The 23,195-nt window shown below is 41.7% G+C and overlaps 1 protein-coding gene across 4 annotated transcripts in view; it reads right to left on the reverse strand.

Moving 5' to 3' along the window:
* Positions 1-3,219: 3,219 nt before the first annotated feature.
* Positions 3,220-23,195, reverse strand: part of EXOC1 (exocyst complex component 1) — a 45,447-nt gene continuing 25,471 nt past the window's right edge. The window contains exons 9-20 of one of the 4 annotated variants that reach the window (XM_084856725.1): positions 22,628-22,672; positions 20,988-21,137; positions 19,522-19,627; positions 15,927-15,971; positions 13,747-13,910; positions 12,426-12,536; positions 12,255-12,331; positions 10,784-11,012; positions 9,694-9,877; positions 7,621-7,820; positions 6,010-6,204; positions 3,220-3,819 (exon numbers count right to left, since the gene is read on the reverse strand). In XM_084856725.1, the coding sequence (XP_084712851.1) occupies positions 3,667-3,819; positions 6,010-6,204; positions 7,621-7,820; positions 9,694-9,877; positions 10,784-11,012; positions 12,255-12,331; positions 12,426-12,536; positions 13,747-13,910; positions 15,927-15,971; positions 19,522-19,627; positions 20,988-21,137; positions 22,628-22,672 (1,659 nt within the window). In that variant the 3' untranslated portion in view covers positions 3,220-3,666. The remainder of the gene's footprint in view (positions 3,820-6,009; positions 6,205-7,620; positions 7,821-9,693; positions 9,878-10,783; positions 11,013-12,254; positions 12,332-12,425; positions 12,537-13,746; positions 13,911-15,926; positions 15,972-19,521; positions 19,628-20,987; positions 21,138-22,627; positions 22,673-23,195) is intronic. The other 3 variants (XM_084856727.1, XM_084856726.1, XM_084856728.1) reach the window with 3 other exon arrangements.

The following is a 23,195-nucleotide window of genomic DNA, read 5'->3' on the forward strand; positions in this document are numbered from 1 at the left end:
AGCAACCGTTCAAACGCGCGAGAGTTCGGAACCAGCCGGCGAGCCACGCTCTTCGTGTCTCCACAGCGGCCCCTGGCGGTGGCTAGTGAGAATAAAATGTACGCGGCCGCTGTTCTCCGCAGCTTCGGCTCTTGATAAACCTCCCGCTGCCTGCCCGCTCACCCTCCCACGGAAGCTGGGTGAACCATTCAGGTTGCGAGATAGTCTGTTGCTACTCGCGCTCCCAGGCTGACCAAATGGTCAGACCAACGAGCATTCCCAGAGCAAGCCCCAGCTCTCCTTTGCTGCAGAATTTGCTGGCTAAAAAGAGTAGTTTACGTGCCAGCGCAAAAGGCATCCCAATTCAAAACCACAACAGTTTGGTATACTGCAAATTGAATGCAAGGCACCAGCTAGGAAAACGAGCATTGTGGCTTCTAGTGGAAGTCTTTCCACTAGAGCTGTATACAAATGGCCTCTTGAAATTCTTCACCCTATTTGTGGCATAGAAATGGAGGGGAGGTATTTCACCAACTTTCTCCAAGGAGAGGAGAAATTCCCAACAGTTTCCAGTTGGGGCTCACCATTGTAGGAGTTGTAGCACAGCTTTTCTTTTTTCGTCAAGGTTTTTTGGGGCGCGGGTTGTGCTGCCACGGCTAGTTAGCAGGCTGGTCCCCATTTTGCATCAACCACAATGCAGGTGTGAGTGGGACAGTATTGTGTCTTAACTCCAGGGAAGAGGTGGAGGCTAGTGTGCCAAAATTTGTCCTCCAATTTCCTAAGTTTTCTTCTCCTGTGAAAAAGAGTTCCTTTGTTCTGCCTCATTTTCAGGGTGTTTTATAATTTATTTTTGTGGTGGTTTTGACCTAACCTAATCACTGCAAGGCATCCAAGGATGCTGTGTGTGGTTTTCTTTCTATAACACACGTCTCCATTGCTCTACCGCCTGTATTTCCTGAGCTGAAAAGGCCCTATGGGAGGAATTACCTCATGATGTCTTCCACTGGGCTTTAATTGAAACATGGGAAACTGTGACGGCTACAGGCTGCCAGTGAGATGGTGTACAATGATAGATAGGACACTTGTGCACACTCCTCGGCTCCCTCCTAAGTAAGATAAACATAAGAAACCTGAATCCAACCCATGAGAATTTCTCTAAAATTTTGTTCTTTTAATTTCTTTTCAAAATCAATTTTCTATCGAATTAGAATGGTTGATAAAAATGTGGGAGAATTTTTAGGAACAGCACTACTTTCCACACATGCAGCCTCCAATTAAAGAAGGTGGATTTGGTTTTCAAGATCTTGCTTTATATCATTGCTTGTACTGAGGTTCGGGCTTTCCTGTCTGCACCGTACTTTTCTTTCACTTTGGTAAGTTTTGGAATCTTCTTGTCTAGTTCCTCTCTCTAAATGGATGCATTAGGTTCTAGACATACAACAATGCATAGGGTTCCTCCCACAGTTTCTAAATTTAGAGATGTGTTGTGTATAATGTCACATCAATTACACCTTGATCAATTTTTTCATACTAAATTGACTTTATCGGGCTGTCCTTCCTGAATGGTTAGTGCCCCACTTTTGCCAAACCCCTTGAATTACAGCTGAAAGTCCTGACTTTGCTCCCATCTGGGTGTGCTTCCTTTCAACTTCAATGTGGTGGTGTACAGAGGCCAACTGACAAAACAGTTATCCTTGTTCCAATATTTCTGGCCCTGATTGTACCTAACAGGACGCTGCCAGCCCTAAGCAAACCTATATTTTAAAGATGTGCTTTTATCATTTTATACCATGCTTGCTACAGGAAAATACGGGTGTATTTGCTATGATTTTGTTGCCTGCACTCAAGAAATTTAAGAGCAGTTTCATGACACTGCTACTAAGAAAACTCTGGAACTGAGGTGGCAAAGTAGAGAAAACCAGCTGAGTCCAAAACCCTAATTCTGCCTTAACCAAAGAAGAGGAACGTACATTGGATTGTTAATTCTGGTATTCTAGATCAGCAAAATTATAAGGATAACCAATTCTGAACTCTAAGTATATACAGAGGGACTAAAATAAAACTCTTTTCTATTATCATTTCATGTCATACCTATCAGTCTCTTCACATTCAGATCTAACCAATGCAACTGAGCTGTGTCAAACAAAATTTGTTACACGAAGAATATTAACAAAATGAAATTAAGATCAGAATTTCAGCTACTTGCAAAAGAAAATGTGCATCAAAAATAGGAATGCTTGAATGCATACCATTATCATCAACTGCCCTAAGAATGACCCAGTTCACACATAACAGTGGCAAACCGTGAGTTAATTAACCCACAATTTGCTGTGGTGTGTGCTGGGCACGTGCTGCCACCATTTTGAATATGCAGCCTCCAATCAGAGGTTGCTTCGTGAGGTCCAAACCCGGACACTATGGGTTAATCGTTGGTTAAATAACCCACAGTTAGCTTACAACTAGTTGTGTATTGCTTAAGCCATGATTAATCCATAGTGTCTGGGTTTGGACATCATGGAGCGACTTCAAATGTGCCAGTTGGAGGCTGCATATTCAAAATGGTGGCAGCATATGCTGTGGCAAATCATGGGTTAATGAACCCATGATTTGCCACCAGCAAATGGGGTCAATGTCTGGGAGCAGAAAGTTAAGCTTTTCTTTATTTCTTTGCCTTCTAGCCAGATTCACAGACGGAGAAAGCTGAAACTTACATGGAAATTCTCCTTCCCACCCCCCGAAGATTGATATAAATATGTGATTTTTATCTGCTTTATTTTAAATTCTGATTGTTAGCCACTTTGAATGCAATGGTGGTAAAGCAGGATATAGACTGAAATAATAAAAAAAAATATTGTTGAAGTGTCTTCTCCAGACATCTCATTCAAAACCCCTCTTATCAATTTGTTCTGCAATCCAGCTACACTACAGATGCAGGAATTGTTCCTATGCTTGGAGAGAAGCCAAAGTGATTCAGGCAGATTTTCTCCAGCAGTCAGCTGTAGCATCTTGCTGTTGTCTTCAGAAATATGGTTAACAGAGCAAATTTAAAATTATGGTCTTTAAAACTGAGATGTTCAGTGTTTCCAAGGAAACCTCAGCTAATGTATGCCTCTTAGTAGTAAGAAAAAAAAGTAAAACAACTTCAGTACAATCTCTGGATGCCTCATTTGGAGAAGTGACTGGCAATTTTTCCTTTGTGTAATGCTCAGGCATAGCTAACAAGAAATATATATAAGCAAGTACTTCGTAAACATGTTTTACTTCAGATCAGAATGACAGCCATATAGTCATAACTGATTCTCAAGAACATGCAATTGTATATCCCACTGATGCATATATTAACACACTTTGATGCAGGACACACACCCGCCACACACACAGCTCTTTACAATAATTTTAACACATAATTTCTAGAAGATACAGATGATTAGGAAAGCAGATGAGTTTAGTGTGTAATGTACTGGAAATATACAGAGCTAATATTTCAAAATGAAACTAGATGGACTGAGTTACATGAGAAAATGTAGGCTTTAACAGTCAGCAAGCAAAACGTCTGCTTAGGCCATCAACTGATAGGCATGAGGATAGTAAGGATACCCCTTACAATTCCATCTCTCAAAATAAATCTCCAGTGTCAAAGATCCTTCCCGGTCAATTAGCTTATCTTGCTTTACCACTTGGCAGATATTAGTGAGACTGTGCAATACTGGAGAAATAGTCTAAAATGTCTTGGATAGTGAATTCCATGGTAATTCCAGAGCCAGGATAACAACGTGCTATCAAGCCTTCGAAGTGCTTGTACTGGCGTATGAACTCATCTTGCATAGAATGCCACACCACCTGCCCCAAAGCAGAAAGCAGAGTTTTAATAATGCAAATACTATCCATGGTTCCAACCCAAGCCTCCACAGTCCTGTCCCACTGACTGACTTTGGTGCTGAGGATAGTTCTACACATGCCAAGGGAGTGTGTATGTGGAGCTGTCTCCAACATGAGGTGGCAAACCTACCTCTAGACTGTTTTACTTCAGACTATAGCTTGGGGGGGGGGTCACATCACTGAATATCCCTCCATACAAACAATTCCTTCCACTTAGAACCCTAGCGTGTGAAGGAGAAGACTAGACTAGAAGGTTTCTCCTTGGCATGTTAGTGTTCTGTGTAAATATTTTTTTTGTACTGAACTATTCAATCATGCAAGGCCCCACCTACAATCTGAAGCAGTTTGACCCAAACACACATTTATCACCTCACTGAGAACTAGACCTAAAAAGCATGTAACTGTATGTAGGGATTACAGCAAACCTGTCTTCACTGTGGCCTCTAAGGTTAAGAGCTGCATCCCACTCCTCAAATGCCTTCTTCCCCTGGCATTTGAACATGCTCCCCAAGTGCTTGAATTATTCTATTTTATTTATTACATTTTTATACCACCCAATGGCCAATGCTCCCTGAGTAGTTCACAAAAATTAAAACTCTAAAATACAACATGATAAAAGCTTTAAGTTTTTAAAACTGAAGGCCAACTGTGACTCCTCCTGACTTGGCAACAGTTATCCATGTTTTGGTTACATCATATTTAGACTATTTCAATGCACTCTATGTGGGGATACCCTTGAAGAGTGTCCAGAAGCTTCAACTGGTGCAAAATATGGCCAGGCTGCTAACCGGTGCATGGCATTGGGATTAAACCTGTCCTGAAAAACCTGCATGATTGCCAATTGCTTTCTGGGCTCAATTCAAATTTAAAGCACTACATGGCTTAGGACCTGTCTATCTAAGGGGCTGCCTGTCTCACTATGAACCCAAGAATTAAGAACTGCAGGAGAGGGCACCATTACCCACAGAGACCTGTTTGTCAGGCATGCATGAAAGGGCTTTCTCCTGTGTTGCTCTGAAACTCTGGAATGTGCTCCCTCAAGAATTACTATTGGCCCCAATCTCTTGGCCTTCAGAAAGGGTGTACTCTACCTTGATGGCTTTTTAGCAGAAAAAGGCAATACATAAATGTTAATAATAAATAATATATAAATAAAAGGCCTGAGAGTATAAAAACGTCTTCACTTGGTGCTGGAAAAACCAGGTGAGCCTCTCTTGGGAGGGCACTCCACAACCAGGGTGCCACCGCTGAAAATGCCCTCTCCTGAGTAGCCACCCACCTCACTTCATTTGGTGGGAACTTCTGGAGGAGGGCCTGTGAAGATGATCTTAGGGTCTGGGCAGATATATATGGGGGGAGACGATCCTTCAGATAACCTGGCACCAAGCCATTTAGAGCTTTAAAAGTTAATACCAGTACTTTGAACTGGGCCCAGAAAGAGACTGGAAGTCAGTGCAGAACACAAAGCACTGGTGTAAATAACCATATTGACTAGTCCTAGTTAGCAATTTTGCTGTGCTATTTTGCCAGCATGGTGTAGTGGCTAGAGTGCTGGACTGGGAGTCGGGAGATCTGGGTTCTAGTCCCCACTCGGCCATGGAAGCTCACTGGGTGACTTTGGGCCAGTCACATACTCTCAGCCCAACCTACCTCACAGGGTTGTTGTTGTGAGGATAAAATGGAGGAGGAGGAGGATTATGTACGCCACCTTGAGTTCCTTGGAGGAAAAAAGGCGGGATATAAATGTAATAAATAAATAAATAAATAAATTTTGGACCAGCTGAAGTTTATGGACTGTTTTCAAAGGCAGCCCCATGTATAACATTGCAATCATCCACATGAGATGTTACCATAGTATGGATAACCCCCACCAGATAGGATCGTAATTGGTATATCAGCCTAAGCTGATAAATGGTGCTCTGTACCACTGAAGCCACCTGTGTCTTCAGCAACAATGCCGAGAGCATTCCCACTTGCATGCAGATCTATGGTCCACATAGCTATACCTACTGCCATACCAGATATTTCTTACCTTATTCATGTGATACTTCACTATAATCAATAGACACAAACACAATATAAAAATAGTTATACAATATTAACCAGGTTAATACGGGATTATTCCCTAAATCACACTCTACCATCTATTACCTGAAGCAGGTTTTCCTCTTCACACAAGTGTTTATCCACCTTCTTATAAAGATTATCCAGCCCCTTTTTCACCTCCTTGCCAGGATACTCCTTTATAACTTTTCTTAGCTCTTGTTTATTGAAGGCCAACTGGTAGCTCACTTCCTCTTCTCTCACACCTTGGGCCACACGAGCTTCAACACCCTCAAAGAAGTGCTGGAGGGAAATAAAAGTCATTATTTAAAGTCACAAACAGGGTGCTGCTCACCCTTCTCATCTGGTAGTGAGCCTTGTTTCTATATACTGAAACTGGTTGGAAAACAGTTTTTCTATTCATTTTACCAATGTGACACTGACCAGGTCTCTCTTACTTGCTATCAAGAGAGGTCACAAACCATGTTGATTAGCAGCAGGCATCACATTAATACAAAATTATACATTCCCTGCTTGTGCCCCAGTGAAAAAACCCGTGCTTACACTGTAGGCAGCCTATGAAGCTATTTCTGCTGGTGCATACTGGTATGCAGGAACTATAAGCCCTTCCATGTTTTATCTCAGCCTATTTCCAGCCGTAACATAGTTACAGTGCTATTACATCATGTGGATATTAGTCAGGTCAATCAGTAAGAGAGCAGGTGAGCCACCCTACTCCCAATAATGATTAAAAATGGAGATCTTTAACTATCTACAAGCTTGCTTGTTCAAAACCTGACGGGATACTGCAGTGACAACTTGTGTCCCTAAGATGCCATTCTGGTTTCTGTAAGAGCATCTTCTCCTCCCCAAATCTCACCATCACACTATTGCAAAAGAGGAGTGTAACAGAAGAGCCTCCACTTAGTCCTTTTGGGGCAGTGACCCTAGTGACACCTATTTTTGTGGATGAGTTTAGAATACAACCAATTGTCCCATTTCAGAGTGATGTTATACTAGTGTGACAGATGGGTGAATGCTGAGCTTATGAATAAGAACTGGGGTATGTGAGTCTCCCACGCTATTATTTATGAGAGAGAATGTAATAGCCATAATTCCTACTATGAAATTAAGCACTTCAAAATCCATTTCAGTAACAGGTGTGCTCTGAGAAAGCCCTTTACTTAAGTTTATGAGCAACAATGTATTCGGGACCCAACAATCTCAGTATAGCTCCTCAGCTAATTTAGCTAGCTGATCATCTCTGGATTTTTTCCCCTTACATAGTTGAATGTGCAAAGCTTGCCCAATTATCCAGTAGTTAGAGAGATCCTGTCAGTGTCGTGGGGTAGTAAGAACTAAACTAGAAGGCCACCTGATTATGCTTTAAATTAATATCTTCTATTATTCAGCAAGAAGCTGTGAAAACCCAAATTGGAAAAAGGTCAAACAGTATTCACTAGAAAACAAATAATCCAGATTTGTCAATCTGGAATACTTTACTTCTTTCCCTGACCCCCACCCCAATACTGTTTCCAAAACTTGCTCTTACTGTAATTGATCAACATCTAAATGAACATGGATAGACTCCCAAAATGCAGTATTTAATGGGGGAAGGGGAGGAGAGAAAGGCTCATTAATTTGCCTTATGGAAGAATGTTCACAAAAATCTATTATTTATTCTAAACCAGAATTAGATTCATAACAGAAGTTCCTTACATTTAATTTCTCAAGAGGCTGCCCCAAGGAGTAGATTACATATGACTGCAGATGATCTGTGTATTTCTGTTTAGCTTCTTTTTTCTCAGCCTCCAAACATGAGATTTTCAACCGAGAGAGAGTTGCAAAGATATGGTGGAAATTCTCCATCATGACCACATCCCGGGGTGTCTTTTGGCTTTCATTTGCTACTTTCTCCACTAAAATAAAATATATCTCATATACACACAGTCACAGCAGGTGTCAAAAAGACAGAGTGCTTCCAGAAGGAGGGCTCCTAGTGCTAGCATTTAGAAGGCACCATGCAGCTATTCTGTCTTTTTCTCCATAACAGTTTTTTTCTGGTAACACAAAGACAGAAGTGGTGGGAAAGGCAGGAGGGTTATAGGAGTGAAAGCCAATGACATCTGGACCCACCCGTAAAATTATGTGAATTAGGCAAGGTGATGGTGCATAAAAGCCTCATCTGGAACTGGAAGCAACCAATATATACACACATCTATGATTATATAAACTTACATTGAAAAAGGTATTCAGTTTTCACGTTACAAGGTGATATCCATGTGATTTTAAAAAGCAGATACTAGAAACACTGGGGTATAAATAAGACAGGGGTGGTCAACATATGGTCATGATGCCCCTGCCAACTCTCTGCAGTCCCTGCCACCCCTTAAAAATTACATAAATAGTAAAGGAAAAAAATGGCATTCATAGCACTTGTAGCTGCTATGGATGCCATTTTTTTTTTTTCTGGTGAACTATAGCCTTTGTGTGGGGGGTTGTCTGGAGGGCCAAAATGTTGCTGAAAGTTGCCCACCCCGAAATAAAATAATTCAATCTAAGAAGAAACGTATGATGGCTGTGTTGATACATGTAAAAAAAAGGGGGGAGAGTTAAGCACATGCTTGTAATTACTTCGGCTAGATTGTCCCCCCTTTTTTTCTTGATGACTGCCAAAATAAAATAATCATTATACAACTCCATATTTAAATTGGAGAGTAGTTGTCAGTGTTTTCAGTAATAAAGAGATGAGATAGTATCCTAAATCACTGCCCAGTGAGTGGATATAATGTGACGCTTACACATATTAATAATGCCACAATACAAATGCACAGCTGAGAGGTACTAGGGCACAATGGGTTTAAGAGTGATTGACAGTGCAATCCTATAGATGCCTACTCAGAAGTAATTCCAGAGTCCAGTGAGGTTTACCCTCAGGTAAGAGGATTTAGCTGTGATGGGCAAATTATGGCCCCTCAGATGTAGATGTCAAGGGCTCCTTGGAGGCCTCTCTCAGTCTAATCCAGTAGCCAAGTCCAGACACAGACAAAGGGATTCTTTTCAAAGCTTTATTCCTCTTTTACAACTTAACAACTCTACTGTTAGCAACTAGATATGAGCAGCAGAGTACCTATGCCCTAAGTTGGAACAGTTGGTCCCCGTTTGAAAGGGAATTACTGGCAGACCCCTGAACTTAAGGACTAGGGAGAGTCCCTCCCCTTTTCCCTTGGATCCTCTGGGTGCAACCGTTGTTTGCGCGCCAACCGGGCACTACGCCTCCTTTCCGCGCCCTCCATTTGGCGCCACTCCCTACGTCGGTGTTGCGGGTCCAGCAAGTCTGCTTCCCGCACTCTCTCACTCCCGGGACTGCTATCTATGCTAGGAATGCCGGTGGGAGGAATCTCTGTCAGCTGTTGGCCCTGGGAAGGATGAGCGCGCTCCACTCCCAGGAGCAGCTGCTCCTCCTCAGAATCAGAACTACTCTGGGATTCTATGGGCTCAGTGTCCACCCTGACAGTAGACTTCTATCAGCCCTAGTTAGCATAGCCAACGATGAGTGATTATGGATAAATCGGAGAGGAGAAGGATCATGTACACTGCCTTGGACTCCAAGGAGGAAAGGTGGGATATAAATGGAACAAATAAATTATAGCAGTTGTAGGCCAAAACATCTGGATGGGCACAAGTTGCCCACCCCTGGAGTATAGGATTGAAACCCAGTTCTTCAATTGAATGAGGTAATTGATATGAGACAGCAGACCACTGATTTTCTGATCATAAGAGGAATCTTACCATTAGTGAAAACTCCTCTAATGAGTTTCAGATAGGCTTTATCTAGATCTCCTCTTCGTTCAGCATTTTTGAAAATAGATTCAGCTAGTGCTGCAAACTCTTCAAACTCAGCAACAAAGGGAAGAATTCCAACTTTGCTCTTCTTGGATATCTTTACATCTTCCATCTGTTTTATTTGGTTACTCTGAAATGTAAAAGCAAAGCGTGGTTGTGTTTTGGAACTCAGACCCCACCTCTGCCTTGTACTTCAGTACTTGGGCAAGTAACTTTTCTTTTAGCCTCACCAGGATGCCTTCAGGGAAACGGGTGTTTTGTGACAAGCCACGCCCATCATAGCAGCTAGTTAAGGAATGGGCAAGCTCCCACATGACAGCCATTTTGTACGAGTGCCCACAACACTCTCAAAATTCCAAAAGTGCCCACCAACTTGAAAAGGTTTGGGACCCCTGCCAGGCATTTCTACTGATGGACAGTTATGGAATCCAGAGGCCTTTAATTATAGCACAGCCTTATTTATCTGTACTTCTGAACCCACATCTTTGAATCCTTCTGTAAAGTGAAGAGTCTTTGTTTAACCAATACTTTTATATGCTTCCTGTACTCTTCTCTTTGGCCAGCTTTCTGCTGAGAAGTATTTACAGTTACACTTCTTTTAGGGGGAGGGAATATCCAACATTTATTTATTCTAAGGGGGAATAGCTCCCTCCCTGCTATGGCCAAGCAGACATATCCAGTGTTTAGGAGACAGACAGAAAGTTTAACTGTAAAGCAGAAGTCTTTTGCTCATATTCAGAAAACTGGACTAAGAATAATGCATAAATAATGCACAACTCACACCGAAGAGCTGTGCCCATCCAGCCCTTGGATCTCTAAGTATTGCTGTAATACTGAAATTGAATACAATCACACAATAGGTTCGGACATGCACAAGATTCCATGTTATTGGGCATATATAGGTAAGAATCTATGGCAAATACATTGAGGCAGGGGGTGGTGTGATATGGTCTTGCTTCCTCTGGAGTTTTACCCAGTTTGCCAATTGTCTACATAGACTCAAAGAACCCAATTATTCAAGCTGTTGAAAACTTACAATGCACTTGTCAAAGTTCCTTTTGACAGTCACTAAAACATTTCCAAGCGTTGTGCTGAGGAAGGAAGTCGGATCCACATTTTGTGCTGTCCATACATGGTGGCTCATTTTCACTAGCATATAAAGGGAATTGAAGCTATCAATCTTGTCCCCCAAAGCAATAAGGTTATTCAGTTCTGGCTCAACACAGCGAAATATTTTTGTCATCATCTGCCGGATCATGTGATTCCTGTAAAATGGGGAGCAGGAAATATAGAACAAAATTAGCTGAGTACTGTGATTATTTAGCTGGTATTTGTTTTTCAATCTGTAGTTATTTTTCACTTGCAGGTAACAATTAGTCTCCAGGTCTTCTGGTACAGAGCATAAAGGGGAAATGGTTTGGCTGAATTTTAGTGAGACCCTGCCTTGGCCTTACAGTATTCAACTTTTAAGAAACTTTACTTCTCATAATTTGCGACCATAGGACTCTAGCCCAGTATTCTCTACCCTCTGACAGTGTCTCTTCAGGGTCTCAAGCAGAGATCTTTTCACATCACCTGCTGCTTAATCCTTTTGACCAGGAATATCAGGCATTGAACCTGGGACCTTCTGCATATGAAGTACTTGCTCTACCACAGAGCTATGGTTCTCAGGAAAGGAAAGGTTCCTCCTGTGCAAGCACCGGGTCATTACTGACCCCTAGAGGGATGTCTGCTTACGCTGGCGTTTTCATGGCAGACTGTAGCGGGGTGGTTTGCCAGTGCCTTCCCCAGGCGTGACTACCTTTCCCCCAACAAGCTGGGTACTCATTTTACCGACCTCGGAAGGATGGAGGGCTGAGTCGACCTGAGCCGGCTACCCAAGACCCAGCTTCTGCTGGGTTCGAACTCAGGTCGTGGGGAGTTTCGGTTGCAATATTGCTGCCTACCACTCTGCGCCACACGAGGCTCTCCTATGGTTCTCACCCCCACCACTATTCAAGGAATTTTTGTATTTACAGTTTGTATAATACTTGTACTTCCAAATATTTTTTCAAAAATCCTCTCCTTCATCCTTGTGATGCTGTGAAGCAGGTGACGTTTCCTGCTTTTTCACAGGAGCCAGCCAATTCTGATGAGGGATTTGATTCACTCAGGTCCAATATTAACTCTTTTGTGACGGAACCATTCTAGCTGCCTAGTTTATAGAATTTACCCTATTACCATTACTTGGTTACAAATATTTCTGGCATGTACTGCTCCCAAAACTTGCTAAACCTCCCCCCCAAAGGCTGTATGTAGATTTCTGCCACTGTCTTGCCACATGGGCAGACTAACAAGGACAATATTTCATAATTAAAGATACACTTAATAGGTTTACTGCTGTGGCTGCAGGGACCAATTTTTTTTATTATCACACAAGAAGCATTCATTTTTAAGGTTGACCATTAGTTAGACACATGCAGTTTTGCATGCACAAATGCTAGCAATGCTAAAATATAGAAACATACTCTGAAGACATTGACTGAGGACCACCAGTATTGTGTGCCCTTGATAAAGTTCCTCCATCTATCTCCTCAGCATCACTCTGAAAAAGAAACCATTGTTTAAATGGCAGTCACTCCAGATTTATAACAATTCCATTTTTGAGTCAATAATCTTCAAGATTAAGACAGACATACCATTGGCGTTCCAGGAATGCTAAGATGCTGTTGAAGTTTGAAGAATTTACTAATGAAGTCTTGTTCTGCAAGGCATAGGGGTTCCAGTTCACTTAGGACTTGTTCAAAAATCTACAAAAGATCAAAACACGTGTTTGATACACACATGACTACTGCCATTATGTTCCACTGGAACATCCTTCATGATCTAAAGACATTATTGTAGAGAGAGGAGGGAAGAACTGTGCTTATTTCCTTTGACATTCTCTCTACGTCAGAGCTCAAACAGCTGAAGAGGCAAGGTGCTTTTTAAACTGAACAGCAGCTTGTGTTGTTTTAGCCCTGGAACTCCTGGGCCACAAAATATCAAAGTCCCCCACCAGCACATGTGTCTCCTGCCTGCACACTTAAAAGGCTGCTCTGGATTTCAGGTGTTTAAGAAGGTGATACAATTCAGTCACCTAAAGGAAAGAGATTTCATACAGCTATTAGCAGTGCTGATGAACAAATGCCTATGCTACAGGTCAGCTACATTAGAGTCCAGATATTATTTATAGTTGTGTGATGTGACACAGTGTGTTTCGTTTTACCTGAAGTCCCCAGGTAAATGCTGGGGCTTCATCGCCTTCTACAGTAACAGGCTATTACTATTACATGCATGAGACCTACTAGTTCAGCTTTCCCAACATGGTGCCCTCCAGATGTTTTGGACTACAGCTCGCATCAGCCCCAGCCAGCATGGCCAGTGGTCAGGGATGATGGGAGTTGCAAACCAACACATCTGGAGGGCACCAGGTTGGGGAAGGTTGTGCTAGTTGTACACACTGCCAGAAGATTATATCTGCTACTAAAAATGGTAATAGTGCCTTTGCCAGAAACATTCTTGATTATGTTCGAGAAAAGATAATAGTTCAGGAAACAGCCCTGCAAGCTATTAAGTTATTGGCACTTAAAAAAATGCATATAGAAGCATTTTTTTTAATAGAGCTGCAGCGTCTAGCCTACTGAAGTTCCCTTCTCACCTTACCTTGACAGCACAGGAACTGCTGCAGTATGACTCTTTCCCAGGCCACCAGGGTAACAGCAGAAGCCACGTGAGCAAAATGCATGCTGGAGCTCCTTCCTCCCACCATTATTGCCCCAGTTTCTGGGAGAAGCAGCACTGGCAAGAAGGGGGGCTGCAACATGGGCTGCTCCGCAGTGACTCCTGATGTTACCTTTGTGGTGTTAGAAGGAGCTGAATACTGTGCCGCATACGCAACACAAGATAGCAGGCTGCGTGCATCGAAATGATATTTGTTTATTATAGCATGCAATACAAGCCAGCACTCTTGCATTTTACCTTATCAAACTTGGTTCTATCAGCCACATCAAGGTCAGATGCAGACATGTTGCCCATATCCAGCAACGAGGATGACTGAGACCTGCGATTTCCTGAGCCCTGAACTGAGAGTTTGTTTAGGCTGGAGGTTGAGCCTGTCAATTTCCCAGAGCTTCCATGAAGGCCTAGGATTATAACGAAAGCCAGGTAAGAAGCCGTCCTAGATGGAATAATATGTTGCAACACAATAAACATTGTATATTACATAGCCTTGCCCTTTCTCCCTTAAGATTGTCAGTGCTTCTCTTATAGAATAGGCAGACTACTGTTGTGCTCACACATTTCTTCACTTAGATGAAACCACACAGAAGAAACTAGTTCAGGAACAAACACTTAGTGACAGACACTTGGGATCAGCAAATACAAGGACTACCGTAGGGCCAATAACATTCCAGAAAAGAGCACGGGTAAGGGTAGATAGAAAGGCCAGGTGCAATTCATAAAAGGGCATCTTCTAGAAGCAAAAGCAGAACAAAGGCAAGAAGTTACTATTTTTCTTTAAAAAGAAAATAGTAGCAGACACCTGCTGGAAAGATAAGGAAACCCTCCATGTTCTCAAGGCCTGTTTCGGTACAAATATTTCAGCTGCAGGCTACCCCTTACAGACAGATTTATCTGCCCAAGAAGAGCTTCTTTAGCTCAAAAGATGCTGGGATTGCCAGTCTCTGACCGCGCACAGTTATTTATGTATTCACACACCTTCTGTGGTTTTCCACTTCAGTTGCAGAGAAATGACAAACATACAGGGTGTGCAATTGCGCTGTTTCAGTATGGTAAGAAGCCACCATTTTGTATTTTTCGGTCAGAATTTAAAAGCGAAAGATTCTGGCTTGGAAGACTAGGAGTGAAAGTGTCTTGCCACTCCCACCCTTCCTGTTTCAGCCACCTGCACTCCCCACCCCCAAGTCTTTCCTGAGGGTTGGGATGGGGGATCCTTTGAAACACAGTGACTGTGTTTGGATAAGCCTAGGCAAGCTTGGGGATTCCATGCTCCCCCTCTCCTCCAATGCAGCTACAAGGAGAATGGAAGCTTCTGCTTCCATTTTAGATTAACCACAGTTTAGTGTGTTGTCTGAACCCTAAACAGTAGTTAATTTTAACTACAGTTAGTGAAAATAAGCCAGCTTTATAAACTACAGTTTGAAGTTGGCTTGTTTAATCTCAACTATGGTTGAGATAAACAAGCCAACTTCAGAACATCATTTATGAAGCAAGATTGTTTTCACTAGCCACAGTTAAGATTAATCACTGTTGGCTGGGTTTGGACAACACAATAAGCTGTGGTTAATTTAAAACAGAAGCAAAAACCTCTGAACTCCTCTTCACAGCTGCATTGGAGGGGGGAGTGCGCAAGCCTGAGGTTCATTCTCAAAATGCTAAACTATAGCCCTACAGCTCAAGAGTCCTTTTACTCTAAGATGAGCAAAATCCTGCTAACAGGGTATAAGCAGAAAGTCAGATTCCCAAAGCCTGGGGACTTTATTTGTGAAAAGGATTAGGTCAGTGCTGTGGAAAGTGCTGGCAGCTAATACAAAATACCCGGATACGAATGGCTGTGCAAGATGAAATAACTGCAGTATGAACTGAAGTGTAGACAAGCCCGGGGGGGGGGGGGGGGGGCTTTACCAGTGATGGGACACGCAGACTGCATGTTCACAAAAAGGTGAGTATGTGTTCCCACAATGGCGAGGATTATGTGGTGCTGAAGAATCCGATACCAATATTGCTCCTCTAGTAGTGCTGCCTGCGATCCCCATAGTGGGCTTGCTATGGCCCTGTTCTGCAGTGCAGACTGGCAGGGAATCCTCATGGGCTGAATTACAGATTCAGTGTAAGCTTTAAAGAGATGGGATGTATAACTTGCCTCCAAAACATATCCTGTGCAGACACTGCCTACCTACGTTTAAAAACAAACTTCAGAACACATTTTTTTGTATTTAGCCTGTAGTTCAAGCAGGATTCTATCATCAAGTTTTCCTGGTCTCGCAGCTGCAAATTTAGTTTTGTTGTAGCACACACAAATTTGTGCAAGAGCATTGCACCCAACAATTCTGGGGTTAATAGGTTTTGCCATGACAATTACTTTTTAAAGAGACATGAATGCACTGGCAATAACCACTTAAAGCGCTAGTCATACTCACTCTCCGTTTCCTGTTTGACAGCACTTTCTTTTCGAGGCAGTGTAGCTGGGATGGATTAGGTTGCAAGCATCAAAGACAAAGACAAGTTAAAAATGCATTTTTGCACAAACCATGCACGAGATGCAAGTTAAGCACTAGCTGGAAAGAAACATGCAGAGAACTATGAGAAGCAAGTAACTACAAGTTGCAAACAAACATAGCTGGGGAGGTACCAATCTGGGATATTTAACTGTGCAGGAAGTGTGTGTTAAGTTTAAAGTAGGCCACTGAAAGCTTACCAGTTGGTGTTCAGAGGGGAGAGAACAAACCAATGGCTGTGAGTCCCAACTGCACAAGGGCCCCCATTTGTCCAGTTATGGCTGATGGAGCTCTCAGAGCACACAGGAGTGGACATCACAGATAAGACAAGGCAGATCTTGCTCAAGGCTGCCCAAAGAGGCTACAGCACGCAAACTGGAGAGATGTGACCAAGGATCCCTTACAGGAGATTCTGAGACACATCTTTGGATTGCCCACCATTTTATGAGCAGTGGCTGCCCACGATCGAGGAGGTCTGTCCCAATATCCTCTGCAATGTGGCTGCTCTTGGACTGTACACAGCATCCACTTCCCTTGGCCACCTCCTACTGAAGGGCAAGTGCCTCTAAGTGACTGCTTTAATGCTTGTGTGGCTGGTCTGGTCCTGACAATGGGAGAGCCCAACTTGTTTGCAAAGAGTTGGAGTGCTACAAATATGTAGAAAAGTCAAAATCACAGCTTAATACATATGAGAAATAGTCCATTATAGGAATGGGGGGAACCATTACATTCTTACGTCCACTAATGAGGGCTACAAGAAGGCCTTGCAAAATTTATACTGTATAGTACTACATAAGGAAAACCTGCATTTTAAGGCAAAACTATATCTATATTCCAATCTCCTGTAAATCTGGTAAACCTGGAATATTATCTCATTATTGGCTACTTTAATACATTTCAATGCCATAAACACCTTTCCATGTGGTATATAGGATTACATTAAATGCCATCCAATCTTGAGATGAAGTCCAGGACAGAGAACATTAAATTCAGTTGAAACACACAGTACAACACATGCTTTAGAAATATTCATCCCTTCCCTCCCACCACTGGGGGGCGGGAGCAGCATTTCTGCGGGCAAACTAGATTTACCATGAGTCCACAAGTGCTACTAATAATATGGTTTTTCCTGTGTTTACACATTTTACTACTACACATTTTACACAAATACAAATCTGGCAGGATTTAACCACTACTGGAGAGGAGAAACTGTCAGGCCGCAAACACAAAATCACAGGACACCATATTACCTAATGCTAAAAGAGGCTTGGAAATTGCATTCCAATCCAGTATTTACAAATGGAAAGACAAATTATATAGGTAGATTTGATGAACAACGTCTGTAGGAAATAAATACATGTGCTGTGCAATCCTACACATCTTTACTCAGAAGTAAGTTGCTTCAATGGGATTGACTTCTAAGTGTGCACAGGACTGCATCCTTAGGCTGCAATCCTGTGCAGACAAAACTGGGAGTAAGCTCCATTGAACAGAGTGGGACTTACTGCTGAATAAACATGTATAAGATTGCACTGTCTGTCATGTCCAGTTCTAGATTTATTGTTTCAGTGGGATTCTTCTGTTTGAAAAAAAATAATTACAACCCACTAACCCTTCATTTTAGCATGGGTGTTGATACTACTTCTAATACATTATTAAATTCTGATATGGTTCATTCTGTACAATTCTTCTCTTCATATGCAACTTGTAACAGAATGCTTCCCTGCAGGAATTTCAGGACATTGACTCAGTAAAATCAGAGCAGCATCCATGCAATATGCACAGTATAATAACAAACTGGAATCCAGGAATTTTAAGTCTGCAGACATGTTGTGCTTTTAATATGGATGAACAATCCTGCTGTACATGCTGGGTAAATAAAACAATACACACTAAGCAAGACATGTAAATATCCTGGCACCTGCGAGTTTTACTCACAGCGCTACTTTATTAAAGACTTTTTACAAGGTTTATAAGCCCTAAGGAATTTAAAGATGGTGCAGAATAAAGTGCTTGACACACAGCCTCTAAGCAATCCTTTTAAAAACAAAAAAAGAACTTAACAAACTTCAGTTTCATAGATATACAATTTTTCATAGTATAGGTAGAGGGGTATGTATATTCTGTAGTTGAAAGAAGTCAAGGTTCTGGTTGCCAAGTAACGCAAATTGCATATCATGAAAAAGTGAATTCTTCAATCTGTACAGATTATGCAAATGTGCATTTAAGTGATTCCCCCACATACGTATATGTCTTCAGCTTGCCCTGGGGCTCCAGAAGGAAGGCAGCCCTGGCTTTATCATTGGCTAGAGGACTAAGAACTGCTAGAAACTTGTACCTTCTTCCTTCACAGTAAGAAAACACCTCACAATGACAAGGAATTCTCTAAGCCACTGGCTTGGCATGCGGGGGAGAGAGGAGGGAATATTTAGGGCAATACTATTTATTTGCTCTTTCCCCTCACTGTTGTTATTTTACACACACACACACACGGTGTGTGTGTTATACACCCCCCTGCCCCTGACTCTGGAAAACCTACTCTGTCCACATTCTCTGGTTTTTGGATATATCACAAAGCATTGCTCATATACATTTGAGTTTACCTTTGCAGCCTTAAGGGCTAGCAACTTGCCTTAAAAGGACAAACAAAAGAAGGTTCAACTGTGGGAGTGGTTGCACAGGCATGTGCAGGTGAGGAAGCATCACCCAATGCTGGCATGAGGCTCCCCAAATTCTACTTCTGAGGGCATGTGGCTCTTAATGGAAGAAAGCTTTCTTACCCTGTGAAATCCTACCCTAGTCCAAGATTTCGGGACCAATTATATAATTTATATCCAGAAAGATATAGGGCAAGTGTTATCTGGCAAGGCTAGTCAGGGAAGAGTTTCCCTTGGCTACTCTATTCTCACTTCAGGGCACTTAGGAAGGAACAAAAAGCATCTAATTTGGACAACCCAAGAACCCTTCTTGAATTCCACTGCAAGTCTTTATGTACCACTTCCTACACTTTATGCACTGCTTCCTACACTTCCAAATGTGCCACACTGTTCAACTCCTACTTCCATCACTGGGGTTTTGTTTAGAATAATCCCCTCATAGGTTCCAAATATTTGCACTTATTAATATTTAGAAGTGCCATGCTTAACTGAGACCTCTGAGCACAGCTCACATTTATGGCACTAGAGTTACCACACAGAAGACTCATAGGACCATGTCTTCAGAAAATCAGAAAGCACCAAGCACAGCTATATAGACTGTCAGTGGTGCCATCACTACTTTACTTGTCAAGAACAGGCAGACTCCACAAAGGGTGCATCATTTAACTTGAGAAATTACATCACATCTACTACCTGCTCTGAGGGAAAGCTTATTTGCTCAAAACCCGTTGAAACACTTTTGCAACAACGACTAAAATATTTGTTTCACTTCCAAAAGCAGGAACCACTTCAAATTATTCTGACACTATCTACTGTTGAGACACAACATTGAAAAAAGGTAGCACTTGTGAGAAACTTACCAAACTTCTTTCCTTCTTTGGTTGCACCTGTCATTTTAATCTTGACAACTTCAAAGAAATCCCTTATTTCCCTTTCATACAACCGTGACAAATAATCCATATAGTTCTTAAAGAAAAAGAAATGCAGAATTATAGGTATAGTTGGCTCCTCAAGAAGAGAAAACATCACTTCTAGACACAGAAGGCAGTATCCAATGGTACCTGTTTGCAGTTCTTGAGGCGACCAGAAACAAATGGAAATACTTGTTTTCAGAACGGGACAGATCAGTGATGTTCACAGAAGGTTGCTCTGCTGAGCTATCCTATTCTGGAAACAAGCATTTCCGCTCATTTCCAGGGTTGCTTTAGGAACCGCTAGTTCTTGTTGCACCTGCAGTAGGTCTCAACAGGGGCAAGAGAACGAGCAGCGGTGCAGTGGCAGTACTGGATACTGCCCAAATTTAGGATCATTTTGACAAACCAAGAGATGCCTTCCTGCACCATAAAATACGGTGACTGGAGCAAAACAAGAAGAGCTTACTTTATTCCCCTTACCTTGGCTGTAGGCCATACACCCAGTGATCCCTGGTTTTCAATGACAGAGAAGTGCAACCTAACCAACAGCCACTAACTTGCAAAGCCAGCCTTATATTAGTATATCATTACATTGCGAAATCCTCAGAATAATGGGAAGTATCCAAGTCGCCACTACTGCTAACAAAAACCATGTTGCGCTAACATAAGCGACCTCTAGTGCAACGCCAACAGCATTTGCTGGTGTGACAGGTTTCCCCATGAAACCTGTCACACCAGCAAACATTCCTGGTGTTGTGTTAAGAGGCCACATGCTAGTGCAACAGAATTTATGTTAGCAGTAGTGTCGACTTTGCTACTACCCATCACGTTTAATTTCACAAAACTATTGCTCACCATTTGTTCGGCAAGCGCATGTTTTTGACATGGTAAATTGACCTTGATCTGAAAACTACAAGTAGCACCCAAAACCCATGCAGCTGGTTGCCCTATGTATAAAACTACACTCTGGTTTGACTTTGTTTCAAATTTCTTTCAGTGGCAACCTTGCAGGTGTGTAAAAATATTATTTAAATGGTGCAATATAGAATATGTGTACACATAGATGGAGAAAAGTAAAAAAATAAACCAAAAATGTACACCAAAGAAGTATGTGCAAGCACCTCAAAAGGTGACACAACTGAAACTGCAACCTTGAGTCTGACAGGAAGCACTAGAGAAAGCATGCAGTGATCACAATGAACAAACGTTCCCTTTGACCCCATCTTGAGAAGTCAAAAGGAAGAATGAAGAGGCCACAGCAATAGCTTCCCTAATATTCAAGAGCTAGGAGTTCACACACTGGTAAATTATCTCAAATTGCCATCTTAAGGTAGCAGAAGAAAGGGTGGCTTGATTTTACCGAATAGCAATATGCTCCCTGCACTATTTCCCTTGGCGTCTGAGCCACTCACCTTTGTCAGCCCTTCATATTTCTCATAATCTGTGTTCTTTAACCACTCCATCAGTTTGGCATATCGGAGCAAGTCTCTGTGAAAGGGATGATGGTTTGGTAACGTCAACTCGATGGAGTGCTGAGCAAGAGTGGAACTTTGGTCATGGCCCTTGGCAGAAGAAAGCAACAGAAGAAAGTTGTGTGAGTGAACACAGTGGTAGAACTACACAGCTGGATATCCCGAGAAATTGCCACTTTGCCAGACAGATATTGCTTGCCATTTATTAGGTATGCCTTCCAGCTGTTCTGTGTTCCTTTTTGTACTTTGAAAGGCAGAAAGTTATCATATAGGCTTTTACAAAACAAAACACTGAAAGGACAAAATAAATGCTGAGCTACAAATTATGCATTAGGAATTATTTCTTGCAACCACAATGCAGTCTTCTCATCAGGAGTTGCTTTTTCTATTTGAAAATTTCAAGATGGCTCTCTTTAACCTTATATTTCAGAGATAAATTATTGTCCCTTGAATTAATTCATTTGCACTGTTGGTCACGTGCAATCATCTTCCACACTCACTTATGCAAAGTGAAAATGAACCCTTCTGTTTTTGTTTTGACTCCTGACTGAGCCATTTGCTCCAGAATGCTTTAATTTTTTAACAAGAGAGAGCTTTCAACAGAAATCTGATGTTTACTTTTTTAATGCAACTCTCGATAAGATGTTAAATACAAAACAGTGCCAGTTAATAGACATCATTCACATACATTTAAGCCACTTTGTCACCCATTCACTCAACTACCTATGGAAACACAACATCACCCTATACAAGCACAAGAGATCCAGTGAATCTATTTGTATTATACACAATTTGCAGTTGAAAATGGAAGCCATTTTCTCTCTCTCGAGTTAGATAAACTTAAATAAAATGCTAAATGTGATCAGTGCCAATATTCACATACAGAGCTCAAAGCTACCAGGATACTTAGATATCCTGTACACTAATAGCAAACTCATTCTCTAAGCACGGATCTTTATGCAATCAAAATGGCACCATCTGCACACAAGAGGGAGATCTCAAAAGATTTGGGTGAACCCCAAGGTTTGCAGAAATACAAAAAATATTTAGGAAAAAGCCCTAAGAGGGGAAAAACCCAAAGAGCCCAACGAGGACTGAGCATGCTCAGTGGGCACAGAAAATGGCAATGTTTTGCTGCAGGTTCCAATGGTTTTCTATTATTGGAAAAAATGAAATACTTTGGAATGACTCAACTATCATTTAATTTTGAGAGCTAGTGAATCAGAGCTATCCATCTGTCTTCCCTCCAACAGTAATTCACTTTGATACAACTTTAACCCATCAGTCATGCACAAACAAATGCACTTACTACAACCCAAAAACACTTCACAGTCCATGTTGATTCAACATCTTTTTGCCTTAGTTGTGCATCTTTTACAAAGCATATTAAATGACTTATGTGGGAAGCTGTAGAGCTGAGGTAACAGCTAGGAGGGTTTATTCCCTCAAGCCATAAGCAATATTTTTTATTTTATAGAGGCAACACTGCAGGAAATAATTAGGCTTAGCAAGCTTTTTTTTTTTTTTTTAAAGAAGAGGCTGAGTAGATTAAAGCAGCTTGATTCAAATGCTGTACTCACAGAAACTGAAAGACAGTAGGACCTGTTACTCTCCAGCTCTATAAACTATTTGGAGATAAAATACAGGGATAAAAAAAACTGTTGAGTAGAAACACCTTTACAACCCACTCTGGACAATGAATTGTGAATGTACTACCTACAAAGCTTCAAAACAAGGATGGCACAGAAGTCAAACCAAATATTCCTTTGTAAGGACCATACAAAGAAATTATGTTATATATAAACAACAAACATCTCAAAATAGCAAGAACAGAAAAAAAACATTTTTTTAAAAAAACGGAAGGACTACAAAGCCTGGAAGAATAAAAAGGTCTTCACCTGGCACTAAAACGACCATAACACAGGCAACCAGGTGAACCTCTAAGGCAGCGTTCCCAACCGTTTTGGACCAGTGGGTACATTTGAGAATTTGAGAAACTGCTGTGGGCATCACCACAAAATGGTTCCCATGGAGGATGTGGTTAGTCACATAATGGCTGCCATGGGGGTCTGGCTAGTTAAAAGGTGTGGTGAGAGAATTAGCGAGGCTAGAGGCTGGAAGGGAAGGGGAAATAGCACACGAAAGGTG

Source organism: Heloderma suspectum, chromosome 5, assembly GCF_057233095.1.
Source record: "Heloderma suspectum isolate Gila_16-S chromosome 5, 16-S_ref, whole genome shotgun sequence".
In the NCBI taxonomy this organism is placed as follows: domain Eukaryota; kingdom Metazoa; phylum Chordata; class Lepidosauria; order Squamata; family Helodermatidae; genus Heloderma; species Heloderma suspectum.